This window comes from Hemitrygon akajei, chromosome 32, assembly GCF_048418815.1.
Source record: "Hemitrygon akajei chromosome 32, sHemAka1.3, whole genome shotgun sequence".
Classification (NCBI taxonomy): domain Eukaryota; kingdom Metazoa; phylum Chordata; class Chondrichthyes; order Myliobatiformes; family Dasyatidae; genus Hemitrygon; species Hemitrygon akajei.
In genome coordinates, this window is record NC_133155.1 from 24,386,812 (window position 1) to 24,408,126 (window position 21,315).

A 21,315-nucleotide genomic window follows, 5' to 3' on the forward strand; every position below is an offset into this window, starting at 1 on the left:
CGCACTCTGTGTTTACAAAGCCACGCTGTTGTATCCCGCGCAGAATGTGGTCTGGCATTGTCCTGCTGAAATAAGCATGGACGTCCCGGGAAGAGATGTCACCTTGATGGCAACATATGTCTCTCTAAAATCCTAATATACGCCTCAGAGTCAATGGTACCTTCACATACATGCAACTCACCCATGCCGTGGGCACTGATACACCCCCATACCATCACAGATGCTGGCTTTTACACCTTTCGCTGATAACAATCAGGATGGTTGTTTTCATCTTTAGCACGGAGAACTCGACGCCCGTTTTTTCGAAAACTAGCTGAAATGTGGACTCATCTGACCACAGCACACGGTTCCACAGTCTTTCGGACCATCTGAGATGAGCTCGGGCCCAGAGAACTCGCCGGTGTTTCTGCATAGAATTGATGTATGGCTTTCTTCTTGCGTAATACAGTTTCAAGTTGCATTTCTGGATGCAGCGACGGACTGTGTTAAGTGACAATGGTTTTCCGAAGTACTCCTGAGCCCAGGTGGCTATAATTGTCACAGTAGCATGACAGTTTCTGAGGCAGTGCCGCCTGAGGGCTCGAAGATCACGCGCATTCAACAGTGGTTTCCGACCTTGCCCTTTATGCACTGAGATGTCTCTGAATTCTCTGAATCTTTTTGCAATATTATGTACTGCAGATGTTGAAAGACCTAAATTCTCTGCAATCTTGCATTGGGAAATGTTCCTTTTGAACTGACTAACAATTCTCTCACGAATTTTGGCACAAAGGGGTGAGCCATGACCCATTCTTGCTTGCAAAGACTGAGCCTTTGATGGACGCTACTTTTATACCCAGTCATGATACCTCACCTGCTACCAATTAGCCTGCTTAATGTGGAGTCTTCCAAACCGGTGTTACTTGAATATTTTGTGCACTTTTCAATCTTATTTTAACTCTGTCCCAACTTTTGTTGAGTGTGTTGCAGCCACCAAATTCTAAATTTGTGTATATTTACAAAATACAATTAAGTTGGTCAGTAAAACTATTGAAAATCTTTTCTTTGTACTTTGGTCAGTTAAATAAAGGTTCTCGTGAATTAACATATCACAGATTTTTGTTTTTATTGCATTTTGGAAAATATCCCAACTTTTCTGGAAATGTGGTTTGTATATTTAAGAGCCTCTTAAATGCCTATATCATATTTGCCACCACTACCATTCCAGGCAGTGTATTCACATTTTGACTCTGAGAAAGAAACTGGTTGTCTGTGCTTCTCATAATTTTGTAAATTCTATTGGGTCTCCCCACAGCTTCTGCTGCTCCAAAGAAAACATTAAAGAAATGCCCCCTTAAAGAAAATATAACTTCCATGTCAACTTAAAAATCTTTGGGCATTGACCAATCAAAATGGAGAGGAATCATCCACAAAACATGAGAACATCAGGTCCACACATCAGGAGAATGTACAAACCCTCCTCAAGTGGTTGAAGGAATTAACTACCTCACAAACTGGCCATTGGCAAAAAAAAATACCAGATTAACCAAGTAAGTATCTTCCATCTTTTACAAAACAAAGAAGGGAGGGTTTCTTTGGCCTTTGACAAGCAGAACCTGCAGAACTCCAAAAGGCATGTTTGACTGGTGTGAATCTGCTAAAACCTCCATGCCAAATTGATGGAAATACTTTATCATGCCTGCAGCAGGACCTTTTTTTCAAGGGGGTACAGTTTCAAAGATGAGGATACAATTGGCCAAGAAGATTATACCCCATTTTCCTTTCCAGTGAATCTTCCCTCACTGGAAGGAAAGATGGTTCCACCATCTTCAAGGTGCACAAAGTTTATTCACTGCTGCCTTTTTCATCCATTAGAATATTGGCTGCTGAATGGATATATCTATTTGAATTAATACATACGCAACATTATTTGTATCACGTTAATTTATCTTTGCAATTTACAACTAACAACAAAAGTAGTAAAACAACTTGGACTCCAAGATGAGTTTAAGGTTGAGTGTGTTCTTGTTGTATGCATATCTTTCAATTAACACATTAACTATGGGGATGTATAGCTTTAAAAGGATCAAATGGTGGAGCTGTTCACTGTCAAATTAAAGCTCTTAAATGTATTTGAATTAGGCAAAGCTACTGAACAATGAACAAAGTTACTTGAGGCCTAGCAATATTTTAGAAACAGAATAAAAGGGAGTATTTAAATATTAAGAGGATTAGACTGGTAAAGTTGACAACATTCCAAGATTTATTTGGTCAACAAAGCAGTATTTTCATGAGACGGATTAAAATAATGTTTAAATGTCAAGAACTGGATTACAATCTGTTTCCCCTTCCGTTTGTTTACACATCAGATCGGCTGTGCAGTTACTAAGAGAGACATGACAACATTAGGTGGTATGTGTACACAGTTGGAAGTCTCATAATATTAACAGATTGAGAGCTGGACTACTGCTGATCAGAATGATCATGTACTCAGGCAAAAAGTGACTTTGCAGTAACCTGCATGGGATTCTGATAGGAAAGAATAAACAAGATTTGCTCACAAGTTTCCATTTTTGTTCAACTGAAATTGAAAGGTAGGAATTCTTATTTTGTTTTAGGAGATTACACATCTTCATCCTGCCTGGATGAGGATTGAAGTTACCGGTAGAAATGTGGTATTGGGGACTTTCATGTCTTTTGTTGTAGTTTTATATTCTATTCTCATCAGCATCTCCCTCGTAAAACACCACCACTTTATTGTATTACATATTGTATCAGTTGCTAGCAGGACATTTGCAGTAAATGAGATAGCTCACTGCTTAGTTAAGCTCAAAAATACAATGTATTTTGTTTTGCTAGTATCCCAGCTGAAAACATGAAGCAGTGGAATTAAATGCTACAGTATATAGAGTGCAAATATTCTGCATGTATTGTTTTAGTCAAAGTGCTTATTGTTTTTTTCAATATACCAGTTAAGATCTTAACATCAACATAAGTTTAGCATTAGATTGATTAACAAATGGAAATGATCAGATAAGATACTCCTTCTTTTGAGATATAAATGATAAGTTTTTGCTAACACAGTATATCTGTAAGTGAACATGTTCAGGACATCAGAAGAAGATAAATAGGAATTCAGTGCTACTTGAAGAATGTCAAATTGTGTGCTGGTTTATATTTGTCGTGTGCATCAAGGTTCAGTGAAGAATGTTTATTTGGGTGCCAACCAAGCAGATCATGCCCTACATGATCAAGTGCAGCAAGATAGTATAAAAACTGAATGCCATATATAGCATTGCAGCTTCAGAGAAAGTTCAATGCAGGTAAATGAATAAAGTGCAAGGGCCATTATGAGGTAGATTGAAAAATTAAGAAATCATCTTTAGCATTTGAGAGGTTAATTCAAGAATCTGAAAACAGTGGCGTAAAATCTGTTCTCGAGTCTGGTGATGTCTGCTTTGATCAAATAAGCTTTACTTAGAATTTTACATTTAGTTTTTCCTTGTGAAGAATTGATAAGTGTAATATAAATTTTATTCTTTTTAGTTAAATCATATTTGTCATTTTTTTGTTACCTTCTGATTTAAAATTTATTTTTTAGAGGAAATCTGAAAGTGTGATGAGGGTGGTAGGGGCCTAGGGAGTCTGGTAGGTGGGAAAAGAGGCAAATAAATGATGAAATCACTGTGTGGATGTTTAAAATTGGACCATGACTAACATATATTCTTGAGCCAAACCTGTCACTTCTCCACTTGCCTCCTACCCAATGTCTCAACAATGATTTAATTTGTCATAAAATATAAGGTGGCTATTAAATACAGATAATCCTATTTGGAGAAATCCAATTAATTTTACAGATCTTTGAAAGCAATGCAAGGCATGTTAAGAGTTAAATGTAAGAGCTGCCAGCACAGTCAAGAACAAGAGAAATTTTGCTTTCAGTTCATTAAAATGTAACTAAAATGAGTTACAATAGCAGTACACCAAATTGCTGTTGATTTAATTCCTCCAAGTCAACAGGGAGTGGAAAATAACTTGTGTGCACTTGTGTTTTACCAACAGCACTAACTTAGTCCAAACTTGTTTCTGCACGTCCCATTTCTGCATCATATCTAAAACTCTTCCCTTTGGCAAGACCTTTCTGTAAAGGCATCAACCTTATTGCATCAAACTTGTGGTACTCTTGTATATTATATCCATAAATGGAATTTTTATAAAACATTTGAAGTATACCATGTTGGAAAATAAGAATGAACTTACAGTCGGAAAGTTCAAAACATGCCCATGAGTAGTGTACCGCGCCATGCACTGTAAGCGGCACAGTAGCGTAGTTGTTAGTGCAATGCTTTCCAATTCTGGTGATCATCGGTCAGGGTTCAATTCCCACCACTCTCTGTAAGGAGTTTGTATGTTCTCCCCATGACTTCGTGGGCTTGTTCGGGGTGCACTGGTTTCCTCCCACTTTCCAAAGACACGTAGTTGGGGTTAGCCTGCCATGTTGCCGCCAGAAGTGTGGTGACACTTGTGGGCTGTCCCCAGCACAGCCTTTGGATGGTGTGGTCATTGCTGAAACACATTTCACTGTCTTTCAATGTTCTGATGTACATGGGATAAATAAAGTTGTTTTTTTTTAAAAAAACCATCAGCAATTAATCAGCCATAGATAGCAAAAAAAAAAAAGCAAAATAGAAGTCCAACTTACTTATCAGGAATTATATTAGCCCTTGATTTCTTTTTACTAAAAATAAGTGTAAGTACTTAGATAGGTCAACAGTTTTATGCCTTACTGGATATGCTTTACTGGACTTTGCAGCAGCAGAGTATTCCTTCCCCACCAAGCCAAAATCCATTTTAGACTGTGTAAAGATATAGTGAATGGGATTGAATCTACAGCATTCTGATACAGAACTGTGAGATACCTGCTAAGTCGCAACTGGTTCTTTCATTCTTTTGTTTTTTTATTATTTGTGGTGTTTAGTCCTTGCTGGCTAGGTCAATATCCAACCCAAGTGTCCTTAAGGTGATGAGGAATTCTGAAGAGTCAGATAGATCTTAGCAATAGGGACTTGGCAAAGTTAGTGCCGTTGACTATGTAAGGAAGTAGAGTTTCCCTTAAGGGATATAGTTATTTTCTGCCATTTGTGTGGCATCAACATTGGCCAATTCTGCTACATGCAGCCATTGACTGCTTCATTTACTGAGGAACTGCAAATGGAATTAGCATTGTGGGATCATCAGCAAACATCTATGATAGAAGGAAACTCGTTGATGAAGCAGCTCTAGATAGTTGGACCAAGGGCACAATCTTGAAGAACACCTGCTGGAATATCCTTTGGCTGAGATGCTTGACCCTCAACAACTACATCATTGTCCTTTGAGCAAGGGATGATCCTAATCACTGGTGAGTTTTTACTCCTAATTCCCATTGACTCTAGTTTTACCAGTCTCCAAGATGTCACACTTACTTGAATGTTATCTTTATGTTAAGGGAAGTTTCACCCAGAACCCCCTCTCCTCTGGAATTCAATACTCTATTCACATTTTGCCTTAGGTTATGAGGAAGCATGGAGCTTAGTGGTCCTAACAAAATCCAAAGTGATCATCAGTAAGCAGGTAATCTATGAATCATAGCACTATAGACAACACATCCCTTAATTTTTCTGATGATGGAAAGCAGACTGATTGGGTTTAATAGTTAGAATGGGCAGTGCAGTGGTGTAGTGGTTAGCACACCGCTTTATGGTACAGTTGAACCGTGTTCCATGTCCACCGCTGCCTCTAAGGAGTTTGTATGTTCTCCCTGTGACTGCATAGATTTCCTCCAGGTGCTCTGGTTTCCTCCCACAGTCTAAACATGTACCAGTTGGTACTTAATTGATCATTGTAAACTGTCCTGTGATTTGGCTACAACTAAATCGGGGGATTGCTGGGCAGCATGGTTTGAAGGACTGGAAGAGTCTATTTTGTTCTGTACTCAATAAATAAATAAGTAAATTCTGCCTTTTCATGACAACGACATACCTGGGTGTGTATTGAGTTATTGCAAACTATTATAACCGTACCAGAACAGTGTGATTGTAGACACGTCTAGTTCCAGAATGTAAATTATCAGGACTCTGACGTTGCTCACAGAGTCTTTGCTCAATCCAGCATTCTATATCATTTCTTGCTACCACATGGAATAAATTGCATTGCCTGAAAATTAGTTTTGTAATGGTAGAGTTCTCGAGATGAATTTGAAATGACTCATTTCTGGTTCTTCTGGATAAAGTTGGTGCAAATTTCAGTCATGTATTTGGCATGTACCAGGTGAGTTACCTTGAAACCATGGAGTTCCCCGAAGTTTTCTCTTAGCTTCTAATTGTCCACCGTCATGCTGAGAAAAGTAGGATTGAATACATTGGCTGTGGGATTGCTAAACTCTATTAGACCTTGCTTTTGTAAATGAAGGTATATACAATACTTAGTTGTGTCTCTACTAGACTGGTATGTCTCACTATTACTTTCATTAGCTTTAGTATGCAAAGCAACTTCTCATGTGGTACTCACCAAGGTCTTCTAATGTGACTTCATGTGGCTTTTTCAAAGTGACGTACCATTACTCTACTGGGGTAAGGGAAGTCAAGTCTCCAGAAGCCATTTTGATCCAAACTTTCCTTGAGCTATATCAATTTGGATACTAAAATATATTTTTTAATGTAAGTGACGTTGATAACTTTACTTTTTCTAACCTTCCCTATTTTAACATGTTTGAGTGGAAGAGGAGATTTTCAGCTGTCTTCCTCCTGCGTTCATAAAGATGTGTTGAAAGTTGCCTCCCCTAGATAATCCATATCATTAAGCCACATTCCATTCATAGTTTTGCCTCTAATCCTATTAAGCATGACTGAATGCAAGAGTTTAAGCAATATGGGGAGATGGAAGTGGAATATTTCTGTACCACTTTAGTTACTTGGTAATTGGTAACTACAACAGTGAAGTGATAGACATCCAGCAGGGTGAGCTATGCTCAAATTCAATTCTTCTGTGACAGGTACACAATAGCTCACTTACAAACAAAATTTTAGTGGCTAATAGCAAGGCTTTGGTCCAAATGTGAAAATTGTTGATTCCGCAAATGTAACCAAAGACCCAAAGAGTTGGCTAAAAACTAGGGGGAAGAAGAAGTAAAGCAAAAACTTTTGTCCTCTGTTAATATAGAATTGAATTTCAGAATTTCAACTTGCATGTACTACTTAGTTTCTCTCAATATACACAATGTGCTGGAGGAGCTCAGCAGGTCAGGCTGTGGATAAGAATAAACGTGTCAATGTGATGGGCCGAGACGCTTCATCAGGACTGGAAAGAAAGAGAAAACAAGTCGGGTAAGAAGGTGGATGGAGGGGAGGAAGAAGTAGCAAGGTGTTAGGTGAAACTGGGAGAGGGGGACGGGGTGAAGTAAAGAGCTGGGAAATTAATTTGTAGAAGAAATAAAGGGCTGGAGAAGGGGGAATTTGATAGGAGAGGACAGAAGACTATGGAAGTAAAGGAAGAGCACCAGAGAGATGATGGGCAGGTAAGGAGAGAAGGTGTAAGATGGAAACAGGAATAGAGAATGGTGAAGAAAATGAGGGGGTAATTATCAGAAGTTTGAGGAATCAATGTTCATGCCATCAGGTTGAAGGCCACCTAGATGGAATATAAGTTATTGCTCCTCCAACCTGCCTCCTTGTACTTCCTCCTCCCCTCCCTCCACCTTCTTATCCTGACTTCTTCCCGCTTCCTTTCTAGTCCTGATGAAGGGTCTCAGCCTAAAATGCCAACTGTTTATTCCCTTCCATAGACACTGCCTGACCTGCTGAGCTCCTCCAGCACGTTATGTGGACTGCTCTAGATTTCCAGCATCTGCACTACCTCTTGCGTCTTACAATCCCACATTTTGCAAATACAACAGAAAAAGAATTTCCAGACTTCTACAGTTTTCTAGTTGAGAGCAAGACATGGTGTCTGTGTCCAAGTCTTTAATGGCTAATTTGGGCTTTCTGACGTCCTGAGGAAAGATGTTACATTGTTTCTTTCCTATGTGGTCTCAGACACCATCTTCCACTGGAAGCTCAGCTCCAGCACTTCAGCTTGGCTGAGTGTAGCATAGGGTCTGGATGTAAGATAACCCCATAGCACTACTTTTGGTAGAGCAGCCAGAATTTCCTTTCAATTTTAATCCTTCAATAAACAGGTAATCTGGCCATGATCACAATTCTTTTTGTGGGGGACTTGCTGTGTGCAAACCAACAGCTTCATTTCTTACGTTGCATTTTCAAATAGCTTCTCACTGAAGATAAGAAAAACAGCAAATGTTGGAATCTGGAATGAAAACAACACTCTAGAAGAACTCAGCAGGTCAGCTGTGAAGGCAAAAATTGTAAGTCAACATTTCAGGTCAAGAACCTGCATCAGGACTGGAAGTAAGAGGCAGTGTGTAGCAGAACGAGGAGGCAGTGGGGCTGGGATAGTGGCTTGTAGGTGCCAGGTAGAACCAAATGGAGATGGGATGATGAACAGATGGAAATGGAGGGGGTAGGGGTGTGAAACTGGTAGGTGATGGGTGGGATCAGCTGGGGGTGGGGATAGTGGATAGATGGAACCAGGTTGTGTGAGGGAAATGGGAGTGGTGAACAAAAGGAGAAGAAGACTAGGTGTTTGTGGGCTCTCTGCAATGGAAAACCCAATGTTAATGCTATTTAGCTTGTAAGCTACCTAAGAGACCATGAGATGGTATACTTTCAATTCATATTTGGCCTCTCTGTAGACAGACAGGTTGGTTGGGGAATAGGAAAGAGAATTAAAATGAAATGCAACCAGAAGCTTGAGATGATCAGTACAGGACCCACTAACTGTGAAATACATTTGGATCTCCCAAGAATGTGAAGGACAAATCTGCTTTCATTCATTTGCACCTCATTAAGGAACTGAGAGGCTACCCAGCATAATTATTATATAATTATAAACCTGGATGAACATGTTTATCTTACAATTTGAATTAGTGTTACATCATACTGGACTTTGTGTTTACCTTTCTTTCAGCCTCAGATTCCCCATTGTGAAAACGATACTGCTGACATTTATCAGTCTGGGAGTAGGCGCACAATTGAGACAACAGATGCCCAACAGACATGGCTCTCCACTCCACATGGTCTGCCTTATGGAAGATTCTCAACAGGGTCTTAAACTGGTGGAGACTGATGCTGGTGGTACTGATTTCCTTTATCTTTCCAAATTTCAGTTTCTAATGTGGCTATAAAATATTTTACTAAAATAGACCTTTTCTTTTTACATCTTTTTATGTTCCTATGTCCTATTTAGATAGTTGGTCATTTGTTTATTTACAAAAACATTGAGAACAGAAACAGGATTCACTTATTCAGCCCTTCAACCTTGCTCCACCATCAAGACGTGTCATCATTGAAATTCAGTGCTCTAATCCAGGGATTCCCAACCTGTGGTCAGTGGACCCCTCAGTTAATGACAGGAGTCCATAGCATAAAAGCATTTGGGAATCCTTGTTCTAATCCAGCTTTCTCCCCCTAAATCTTCATATCTCTGTGGCCCTATGAACACTAACCGACTTTATCTTGAGTATGTTCAATGATAAGGCATCTAATTGTTTTCTGTGGCAGAAAATTTCCACAAGTTCAGCACTTTCTTGGAGAAGAACTGCTTCCTCATCTCAGCTTTCTGATTTATCCCTTAACCTTAACTATGACCCCTGGTTCAGGACTCTACAGCCATCTGGAATATTTAATTCATTCAGCCATATTAGAATTTTTTAAAGATTTCTATGTGATCCCCTTTAATTCTTCTCAACTCTAGTGATTATATACTTAATCGACCCAATCCTTCTTCATACATCACATACAAATATGTCTTGTCAAATGTCTTTATTGATGCAGAAAGCAGGTACGTTAACAAAACAAAATTATTGAGGTTAATTAATGAAGCATGGATTTGTTTTATTGAACATGCTTCATTAATCATTGCATTTATGACATAATTTCTGATGATTATCTACAGCAGCTTTATACGGTTTGAATGTTCCTCAGAGATGTGTAGTGGCTCAGATGTTATGCTGTATTTGATGGTAATGTGGTCAGATCTCATCTGAATTACTGCATTCAGTTCCAAACACTGCAACTCAAAGATGTTGAAAATCCATAAGCTGTAAATGCTTGGAATCTGAAATTAAAACTTCAGAATTACTCAGCAGGTCAGGCAGCATTCCAGCATCTTCCAGTTATTGGCCTTGGAAAACATGCTTTGTAGATACATCAAAATAATAACTGGTCTGAAACTTAGTATCCAAGGATGGAATTTGGACTTTGGAGTTTGGAATCTGGTAGAAGGACCACTGAAGTGCGTTGCACTGCCACTTTAGTTCAGCAACATGAGTGGATCTGACTGTACTCTCCTGACTTTAGAAGTTTGACAGTTAATCCAATTCTTGCACTCAAAATGTCAAAAGAGTTGGTGGAGTATATAGAAGGATTTTATTTGCTCTGATGGCCAAACTAAAATCAAGGGAGCATCAAGTGTACGTAGGAATGATCTCAGGAAACGTTGCAAATCTGGAGCTTCTCATTCGAAAATGTTCACGCGTCAGATACTTGAACATTTTGTAAACAGATTATTTTTGTTGTTGGGGGGCATGGAGTGGAATGGTGCTGAAGGTTATTGAACCTAGGCAAAGCCAAAGTCATAATTTAACTAGCAGAACAAGATTATGAAGTCAAGTCATCTACAATGATCCTCTGAACTTTATAAATGTCAGTATTCTTTTACATGTTCACAGCCCAAACTGAAACCGAAGATCGAGCCTCTCTCCTACTGGACAACTAAAGTGAGTACTTCTTATTTTTAATGGTGCTGGTTCAAATGAATGGATAGGAAATAACATGTGGAATTTTGCATTTATTGTTAAATCCGGTGGTCATGATTTAAAAGGGAGTGGACATCTCCTAGTTTTAGCTCCATGATATGACTCACGATCATGTCCACTAGTTTACTCAGTTTGAGTTGCCTGTCAGATCTGAAGCCAACCAGACTTCAATAAGGATTTTCTGAGGATAGTATGTGTGTGCTGGAATAGATGGTCAAACGTTTAAAGATAGCTACACACAAAATGCTGGAGGAACTCAGCAGGCCTGGCTGCATCTATGGAAAAGAGTAAACAGTCGATATTTTGGGCTGAGACCCTTCATCAGCACTGGAAAGGTGGGGAGGGGTGGAAGAAGTTCCAGTAATTTTCTCCCTCCCCATTCCTGCTTCCCTCTCTCACTGTATGTCCTTACCTGCCCATCACCTCCCTCTGGTGCTCCTCCCCTTTCCCTTTCTCCCATGGTCTCCTACCCTCTCCTATCAGATTCCCCCTTCTCCAGCCCTTTATCTCGTTCACCAGTTAACTTCTCAGCCCTTTACTTCACCCCACCCCCTCTCCCTGTTTCACCTGTCACCTGCCATCTTGGCACTTCCTCCTCCCCTCCCCGCACCTTCTTGCTCTGACTTCACCCCTCCCTTTTCAATCCTGAAGAAGGATCTCAGCCTGAAATTTCGACTGTTTACTCTTTTCCATAGATGCTGCCTGACCTGCTGAGTCCCTCCAGGATTTTGTGTGTGTTGCTTTGGATTTGTGGCATCTGAAGATTTTCTTGTTTTTATTAAATAGCTTTGGCCTGTGTGCAAATGGTCAAGCGTATATCGAGTGATATGATATTTTGCTGTTGTGTGGCATTGGATTGAAAATGCTGTTGATAACTACAGAATGGTGTTGGCAAGGGTGAGCAATATTTAGGAAAGGAAGGATTAAATAAAGGTGTCAGTGAATGAGAACTGGAGAAAGGGAGGAAGTGTAAATCAAAGAGAAAAAGATTATGTTGAAAAGATTAATGTAAACTGTACAACTACATCTGTTTGATTTCACTGTTATCTAGTTTACTGATGTCTATATTGATGGGAGTAAAGGCGCTTTCTGTTTCCATGTTAATGAGATACAGTATGTGTCATAAAGATAAAGATTTGAGATTTCCACAGACAGATAATTCAGGATGGATTAAATTTAAAGAAAGATTAGCTCAACAAAAATAGTGGTTACAATGTCAAAAACGATAAAAGGGCAGAGTAGATGAAAGGAAATTTTCTTTACGGAATGTCAAACAGGAGACCAGGCTCAGAACCAAGACATCTTAAAAACAAAGAGGAAGGAATTTACGTCCACAGAGATTTATGACAAGTCAGTGGTTGAGCCAGAAACTTTGTCCATGTTTAGAATTTGAATGAATGGGTGGATGTTGTTTTGTTTTGTCAGAATATGTCCTTAGACCAGGTAAGTGTGAATAAAAATTGCTCGGTTAGCTAAATAGTCTGTTATACGTGTAGTAATAGTTCACCTTTACAGTCGACCTCAAAAATAATGACAGTGTTGCTTGCTGCACTGTTTGCAATAGTGACTTTTTTATTGCCCATGGTGGGTTAAAATGTAAAAGACATGTTCAGGTGAGTTTAACAGGTGTCATTCATTCATCAGCATAGCTAACTTTATTTAAACTAGCTGGCTAACTGCTAAGGAGCTACTCTATTGATGTCCTGCGTGCTGAGGCCGAACTCCCTGTAGACTTGCTTAAAGTCATAATAGAATAAAAAATGACTCCATGATAATATAAGTACATATTTTAATGTCACATTTTCTGCATATACCCAACTTGGTTTACAGATTAGACAAAATCACTAAAAAAAGTATTACATACACCTTTGGAGGTCGACGGGGGTGGGGGTGGGGAGTGATATGGTGGGGCGGGGGTGCTACCTCCCTGAAATGGGATTTTGTAGGGTGGGATGTCTGTGTTTATTTCCCCCTGTAAGTGCTGCCTGACAGACTGCGTTCCTGCGGCATGTTGTATGTTGCTCAAGATTTCCAAAATCAGCAGAATCTCTTGTGTACTGGTGCTTCTTGGCTGTCACCGTGTAATCCTTCTCAGCTCAGTACCCTGACCTATTCAGTGCTAATTGCCAATCTCATGAAGCACAAGGCAAGTAGCTGTGCAGGTGACTCAGGCTTCAGATGAGGTGCTTCAGTCTACTTTTTCTGCTTCTGTGAATGGTTTCAGAGCTGACTAGCAGGGAATGTGTCCCGAGGGTATCTTCGGTTAGGGTTGGTGTTACACTGTGGAGAGTGGGTGATGTTCATGTGATTATGCATTTGACTGTGTGAAAGTGAATGAGCAACATTGCAAATATTAGAAAATGAATGGCACTTACCTTGAAATGTTCAGATATCTTGTATTCTGTCACTTCTTAATACTCTTCGATTGAATGGAATATAAAATGGGACGAACAGTATATTAAGTTCAATGGATTTTGAATATTATATTCAAATTGAATATTAAATGAAACATTGAACTATATATTTGATGTACATGTGATGAATATATCTGAATCTGAAACATTGCATAGGTTCCTTACTTATTGCCGATTATGCTGCTGGTGTTTAAGGCAGCAGTGAAGGTCCTTCATCTCTGGTGATGTTCAGGACTTCCTTCATCATGTCAGTAGCTTCCTCTCAGTTTTCACTACTGTCAGTCATGCAAGTCCCAGGTGGAGACTGGGGAATACCGTCGCACTCAGATGTAGGAGGATTCTTCATTGCTGTTTCCGTAACAATTTTATTTCACCAGTCAGGGTTGTTAGCCCTGAGCTGAACCCCCGGACCTGAATGACTGGTGGACCACTCTTAGCCTGGCCTCTGATCTTTAACCGGTTTGGCATGGGTGACCCTACCAAGAGCCACCCAAGATAGCTCTCCGGGTCATTGAGGCAGGCAAGCCTCCAAACCCAGTGACGAGGTTGTGGTCCTCTTGGAGGTTTGTGTATGTCGCATTTGAACAAATGCCCAGTTTGAGTTCAAACAGTATAATGTGCTGTAAGAGTCAAAGAATATTTGTAAATGAGTTGCATTGCATAATAGACAAAAATTTGAGACATGCACATTTGGATCATCTATATTGTAAGTCATTGCATTGGATAATTGTTCCTAGATAGCTTTCTGAATTGTGCTCTGCCCTGTGTTGCAATCAGAGGGGAAAACCAAGTCGCGGCTATATCATCTGCCCTATCTGGATGAACAATCACCCACTGTGTAGTTGCACACAGGATAATTTTTCAGCCCCAGCCATTTTATGTGTCCTCAGAACGGAGATATTTTATGTGCTTCCTCAACCCCTTCTGTTCCTTCAGCCAACTGAGCAAATTATTTTTGCCTTTAGAAAATGCTTGAAGAGTTGAAAAATAAACTTTAAAGCATTGCATTGGCTGAAATCATATATAATAGGCATCTGTTAGTCTCGAGAGACCGTGGATTTGCGCCTTGGGAAGTTTCCAGGGCGCAGGCCTGGGCAGGGTTGTATGGGAGACCGGCAGTTGTCCATGTTGCAAGTCCTCGTCTCCATGCCACCGATGTTGTCCAAGGGAAGGGCAAGGGCCAATACAGCTTGGCACCGGTGTCATCGCACAGCAATGTGTGGTTAAGTGCTTTGCTCAAGGACACAACAAGCTGCCTTAGCTGAGGCTCGAACTAGCGACCTTCAGATCACTAGACCAACGCCTTAACCACTTGGCCACATGCCAACACTAAATCATAAATAGCCTATGTATAATTACTTACCCTCAAATGATAATATCTCTGTAAATTATGAATAGAAAAAAAATGAAAATGCTGGAATTCTGAGGAAAAGATTATTTATTTATTCGTTGTGTTATGAGTGATGAACAGACCTGATGGACAATGGGGTGCAGAGTTAACCATTCCCAACCCCCCTCCTGAGAACTACGAACTATTGCTGTTGCTATGCTGCTATTGAGAGAGAGAGATAAAGCCCAGGCAAGAACATCTACTACAGATAAGAGGGGGAGAGAGACTGTTGATTTACTGTATTTTGACCCTTCCTAGATTATTTACCTTCCACTACAAGGACTGTACTTTGCTCGTTAACATTCCTCAGGAGATAGCAGGAGTGGCCTGATTTGATGGACACGGTCATTCAGAATTGATGGATAGCTGAGACCCTGTGAGTGGGGATAAAAGACAGGTCTGGAGAGGCACCCTTCAGACACACCAGTGGACACTGACTGAGTGTTGGGAACCCACAGAAAGGTGGGGGCTTTGGAGACCGAATCAGGAGATCGGTCAGTAATGCTCACAGTGTGACGGCAGGACCGGTGGGGACTTGTGTGTGTGTCCACTCATGCCAGAGTGATGAGTCCACCACAGAAGAACAGTCTAGCTGAAGACCAGAGGGGTCATAACTGAATGGCCACAACGACACGACGGATTAAGAAAGCCACAAAAGGTTTGCCTGCCACAGCTGTTGCTGTTACATCTCGCTCGCTCTCTCTCTCTCTCTCTCCAACGATTTCAATACAACAACCATAACCACCTCAGCATTTATGAACTGAACTCTATGCTTTCCTTTGACAATTCATTTACCCATAGACATCGATAGAGCTTGTTTATTATTGATTATTATTATTTCTACACTTTTAGGTTTATTACTGCTAACTTGTTTTATATGTATATTTGCATTTTTGATATTGTAATGTGTAGTTTACTAATAAACACCTTTAGTTTGGTACCACCAGAGTCCAACAGATTCTTCTTTCTCTGCTGGTCAGACACCCAGATACAGAGTACGTAACAGTTGAGATAGGGTACTTTGGGCCTTTTGAGACACGCCACTGAGCAACCCCCGATTTAACCATAGCCTAATCACAGGACGATTTACAGCAACCAATTAACCTACCAACCACTACATTGGGGGGTGAAACAGTAGCATATGGAGGAAACCTATGCATTCTCTGTGGAAACATTCAAACTCTTTACAGGCAGTGGTGAGAAATGAATGCGGGCGGCAGGTTCTGTAAAGCATTGTGCTGACCTCTGTGCTACCACGAATACATGGTGCTAGGAAAATCTCAGAAGGTGAAGCAGGAGAAATAAAGTTGACCTTTCAGGTCTAGGACCCCTTGCCAGAACTGAGTAGTAAGAAGCATGTTAAGTAGAACAAGTTAGTCTAAGTTGTGGAGAAGGTGGGGGAGGGCAATGGATGGAACAAAGGGGATGTCCCCAATGGGGTGTACTAATAAACAGCAATTAATATCAGGTTAAGTTAATTTGTAATGTGTTGCTAACGCTGTAGTCTGGTCTACTGGGATATACTCGTCAGGACAGATCATTCAAAAAAGAAAAAAAAAAATAGTGGTGGGCAAATACAGCCAATATTTGAGTACACAGAAAGAAAGAGTAAATTATCTAGAGTAGGAGAATATGATACTGGGTACTGCAGCCAATCAGGTGTTGTTCCTCGAGCCTGCATTTTAACGATAGAGGATGGCATACACAGCGAGATCCAGGGAACAGATGTCCCTGTGCTCACCCATATCATGGCAATCCAAGGTCATGGGCACTTCCCCAGAATGAAGAATACACAAGGAAAGAGATCATTCACGTGCCTCTGATGGTGAAATCAACAGCACAAGAGCAATTTTTGGTCAGTAAAGCATTTAGCATTTCATTCAGGAAAAGATCAATTGCAACAGCTTCATCAAACCGGTTAAGATGAGCTACAGTAAGTGTGCAACAACTCTCCAGTAGTCAGAAAGCTAAAAACATCAGTAAAAAATACTTCTCTGAGGTAAATTGTGTCAAATTGTCACTGCAAACAGTGAAGGGGGCGAGCGATGGTGAGGTGAGTACGGGGCATAAACTGAGCTGGTGTGTTGCAGATGGATTCCGACGCCCATACAGCTGGGCCAGGAGTGAGGTTGGATTGCTGTAGGCACAAAAAGGAGAAGTTAGGGCTTGTGCAGAGGAGATTCAGTGCCCGTACAACTGGTCCGAACAGATTTAAAGAGCTCGAGAGCGGCTTCGGGCTGGGCGATGAAATCTGGGGCTGGAACAAATCATTGGGTGGTGTGGTCTAGGCTTGGAGCCTTTCACAGGAGTGGTGCCTGGGTCTTAGTGCAAGGTATGATACACCGTTTAGACAATTTAAATGCCAGCCCAAATTGGAGGCGAGAGCTGATTTCACTCACTCTCTAGGGCGCTGGGGCCTTTTGCTGTTCCAGTGCTTGGTCAATTTAAATGCCAGCTGAGATAGACTGAAAAAGACAGGGTGCTGGTCGGGACAAAAGCCAATTTTGCTCATTCTCTGAGATGGTCATCTCCATGGCGCTGTGGCTATAAAGACTGCCCGGCTGCTGTGCTTTGCGCCTGAACTGACGAACTGATATCTGAGGCTTTGGGCCTACTCCAGGCTGCTCTAGGGTTTGTATTTGAGGACTCAGTTTTGGTTCAGAATGCTGTTGTTTGCTTCTATTGTTTGCATGATTTATATTTATTTCGTTCTCTTACACATCGAGTGTTGGTCTTTTATTTTAATTTTATTCTTTATTTTTCTTTAATTGGTTTCTTCTGGGTTTCTTACTTTGTGTCTACCCGTGAGCAAGCAAATCTCAAGGTTGTATAATTTGTACATTCTTTGATAATAAATGTACTTGAATCTTGAATAACTGGACAGAAAAATTCACAGCGCCTGGTAATTAAGACTTTTTTGTTCAGGATGATAAGGAAAATTCAGAGACTTCTTCAGCAAAGCCAGATGCTCAGTAGATTAATACCTTGGAATTTAAAAATCGGAGCCCTGTAGATGGGAGGCTTAACGTGATTGGTGGATGTATTTGGAACAAACAATTGGATCTTTGAAGGTTCTCAATCATCCAGGACATTGTGTATCAAGCAGTCGTAAATCAAGACAACAGGAGGGCTAATACCTCAGCTGTATATCTACACCTAATGGACAAGGGACCCTCCTTTGATGATATCAACGTGAACATTTTGGACAAGGAGGACAGGTGGTTTCAAATAAGGGTTAAAGAAGCACTTGTGTCAAACTGGAAAACCCATTCCTGGACAGGGGTATGACACCACCTATCAGCTACTTACAATGCAGTCCTAACATCCTTACCCTGGCATCTCCACAGCCATTCACACCTGCATTCATGCAAAGGTAAGACTAATGACCCTCTCATTACCTCTACGTCTCTTAATGACCCTCATGTGAGTGCTATACCTTTAAAAAACTCACAGAGTTTATAAACCGGAGAACTACCCACCATGGATCAGAACTGAAGATGCCTCTTGGATGAGTGGTGAAATGTCTTCTAGACAACACAGCAAACAAGGGAAAATCTGCAGATGCTGGAAACCCGAGCAACACACACAAGATTCTGGAGGAGCTCAGCAGGTCAGGGATCATCTATGGAAAAGTGTGCAGTCAACGTTTTGGGCCAAAGCCCTTCAGCAGGACTAGAGAAAAAATTGCTGAGGAGTAGATTTAAAAGGTGGGGGGAACGGGAGAGAGAAACACAAGGTAATAGGTGAAACCTGGAGAGGGAGGGATGAAGTAAAGAGCTGGGAGGCAGATGGTCATGGAAGAAATAAAATGGGCAAGGAGCACCGGAGGGAGGTGATAGGTGGGCAGAGAGATAAGGTGAGAGAGGGAAAAGAGGATGGGAAATTGTGAAGAAAAAGAGGGTCATGGTGGGCATTACCAGTAGTTTGAGAAATTGATATTCATGCCATCAGGTTGGAGGCTACCCAAATGGAATATAAGGTGTTGTTCCTCCAACCTGAGTGTGGCCTCATCACGACAGTGTAGGAGGCTATGGATGGACATATGGGAATAGGAAGTGGAATTAAAATGCAAGTCCAGTTGCTTTGATTTAGGACTGCTTGATAAACAATTAAGCAACTTGAGAGATGATCAAAGGGCTGTAATAAAAGCCAATCACTCCATAGAACAGTGACTAAAATGATAAGGATCTGGTTCTTAAAAGCTCTGAATGAACAAAGTGCAGGAAGTAGGCTTACAATTTCTGCCTGTTTCCAATTCAAACTCATTAATATTGTGTACCTGTTTCAATTAAACACTGTACAAGCAAGATTAAAAGCAGGTTTCTTGTCTCGGTCTAATTCACCAGTAGTTGCACCTTGCACTATTTTGTTTCCATATATAATAATGTATCATTTTGTGTAATTATATTGGTGTTTATATGTTACTTTACAACTTTATATTCTGGTTTACAGTAATTTACTGTCATAACCTTGAAATGACAAGGAAATCTTATCGCATTTAACAAAAATAGATTAGCCATGCAATTATATGCAATCTGTATACAGTCCAGCACTCAAATGAAGTTTACGGTCTGATGTTGCTATGCCGCTAGGATACGGAATAAAGATATGACAGAAAATACTATCAGATATTTTGTGTCTCTCTTCAACAGAAGAGGACAAAGAAATCCACCTGGAAATAGCAATGGCAACCATTTAGAATAAGCGATGAACTTAAAAGAAATTGGCATTAGTATAAAGTATATCAGAGGATGTTCTGGCCTCGAGAGGTGCAGATTGTATGAATATCACTTCCTGTATGTAAGCTGTTTTTTATATCATTTCCTGTGTGGGTTAATTTGGATTCAAATTGAAGCACATGATGGGAAGACATCTATCTCCATCCGCTCTTTATTTGTCTTCAAAACAACTATGTAATTTCTCAATTAAAACACTGAAGGAAGATTCTGTCTTGGGGTGATTTTTGAGAAGCTGGTTAACTCACTGCATAGCTTTGTACATACGTACTGTGAGGGCAGTAGAGAGGAGTTAATCAGATTTGAGTTAGTGCAGGAAAGTTAAGCTGATTTTATTGTTACTAATGGAGCAGGCGTGATGGGCTATTTCTTGCAAATAGTAAAATATTGGTGGATACAAGAAAGAGAAAATACTTAATAACAAAGAATATTACATATCCATTTATAAGTGACAATTTTGCAACCTAAAAGGGATATAGTGCGGATGCTGGAAATCTGAAAGATAAAAACAACAAGATGCTGAAAATGTATAGAAGGTCAGGCAGCATTTGAGGAGAAAGAAACAAGGTTATTGCTTCATGCTGATGACCTTTCATTAGAAACAATTCTTTCCAGAAATTATTTTAAAGGAAAAATATTTATTACTTCTTTCCAGTCTATAACAAATCTGTAGGGGTTTAAATCAATGAAATCACACAGTTTATTACATTGCTTATTAATTACTGATACATGTTGGTGAATGATGTTACTCATAATTTGCAATCAGAATATCTGATGAACTTTTTTGTCTTTCAGGTTGAGTTTCAGGAGCCAATTCCAATCTCAACAAATGGAAAACTGTATGCAAGCCTCACCATCCCCTCAGAGACTGGCCACAGCCAGATAGGTGTGAATTTTATGATAAAAATACAAACACCATCTGATTAATGAAGTCTACCTTAGGAAAATGGTCTTTTTCTACTCTTTGAAATTGGGCGAGAACTTATTACAGTATTATCAATTTGCAATGTATTGAATATAGTTTTGCTTCTAACAATCTGAAGGATTTAAAAACTCATCTCAGGTTTAAGATGCAGAATAGTGTGGTCTCTTAATTTTTCAGTATAAATAGAAAATGCAGGAAATGCATAGCAAGTTGGATTGCATATTTCAATGGAGGAAGAGGATTCACATTTCAGGTCATTGGCCTTTAATCATGATGAGATATATCAATAAATTAGAGAGAGTGCAGAGACGATTTACTGATATCAATAAATTAGAGAGAGTGCAGAGACGATTTACTGATATCAATAAATTAGAGAGAGTGCAGAGACGATTTACTAGGATGTTACCAGGGTTTCAGCACTTAAGTTACAGAGAAAGGTTGAACAAGTTAGGTCTCTATTCATTGGAGCGTAGAAGGTTGAGGGGGGATTTGATCGAGGTATTTAAAATGTTGAGAGGGATAGATAGAGTTGACGTGAATAGGCTGTTTCCATTGAGAGTAGGGGAGATTCAAACGAGAGGACATGATTTGAGAGTTAGGGGGCAAAAGTTTAAGGGAAACACGAGGGGGTATTTCTTTACTCAGAGAGTGATAGCTGTGTGGAATGAGCTTCCTGTAGAAGTAGTAGAGGCCAGATCAGTTGTGTCATTTAAGGTAAAATTGGATAGGTATATGGATAGGAAAGGAGTGGAGGGTTATGGGCTGAGTGCGGGTAGGTGGGACTAGGTGAGATTAAGAGTTCGGCACGGACTAGGAGGGCCGGAATGGCCTGTTTCCGTGCTGTGATTGTTATATGGTTATATGGTTATATGGAGATCTAAAATAGTCACTTTGATTATCTCTTTACATTAATTTCTGACATGCTGAATAGTTTTGCACATACATTTGATGTCTGATTG

The 21,315-nt window shown here is 40.2% G+C and overlaps 1 protein-coding gene across 4 annotated transcripts in view; it reads left to right on the top strand.

Moving 5' to 3' along the window:
* The first annotated feature begins 2,441 nt into the window (after window positions 1-2,441).
* The window catches only part of LOC140719829 (uncharacterized), a 60,000-nt gene continuing 41,126 nt past the window's right edge, over window positions 2,442-21,315 (top strand). The window contains exons 1-6 of one of the 4 annotated variants that reach the window (XM_073034755.1): window positions 2,442-2,573; window positions 5,531-5,592; window positions 8,284-8,380; window positions 9,043-9,209; window positions 10,805-10,852; window positions 20,227-20,317. In XM_073034755.1, the coding sequence (XP_072890856.1) occupies window positions 9,132-9,209; window positions 10,805-10,852; window positions 20,227-20,317 (217 nt within the window). In that variant the 5' untranslated portion in view covers window positions 2,442-2,573; window positions 5,531-5,592; window positions 8,284-8,380; window positions 9,043-9,131. Of the gene's footprint in view, window positions 2,574-5,345; window positions 5,381-5,530; window positions 5,593-8,283; window positions 8,381-9,042; window positions 9,210-10,804; window positions 10,853-20,226; window positions 20,318-21,315 lie in introns of those variants that run through there. The other 3 variants (XM_073034754.1, XM_073034756.1, XM_073034757.1) reach the window with 3 other exon arrangements.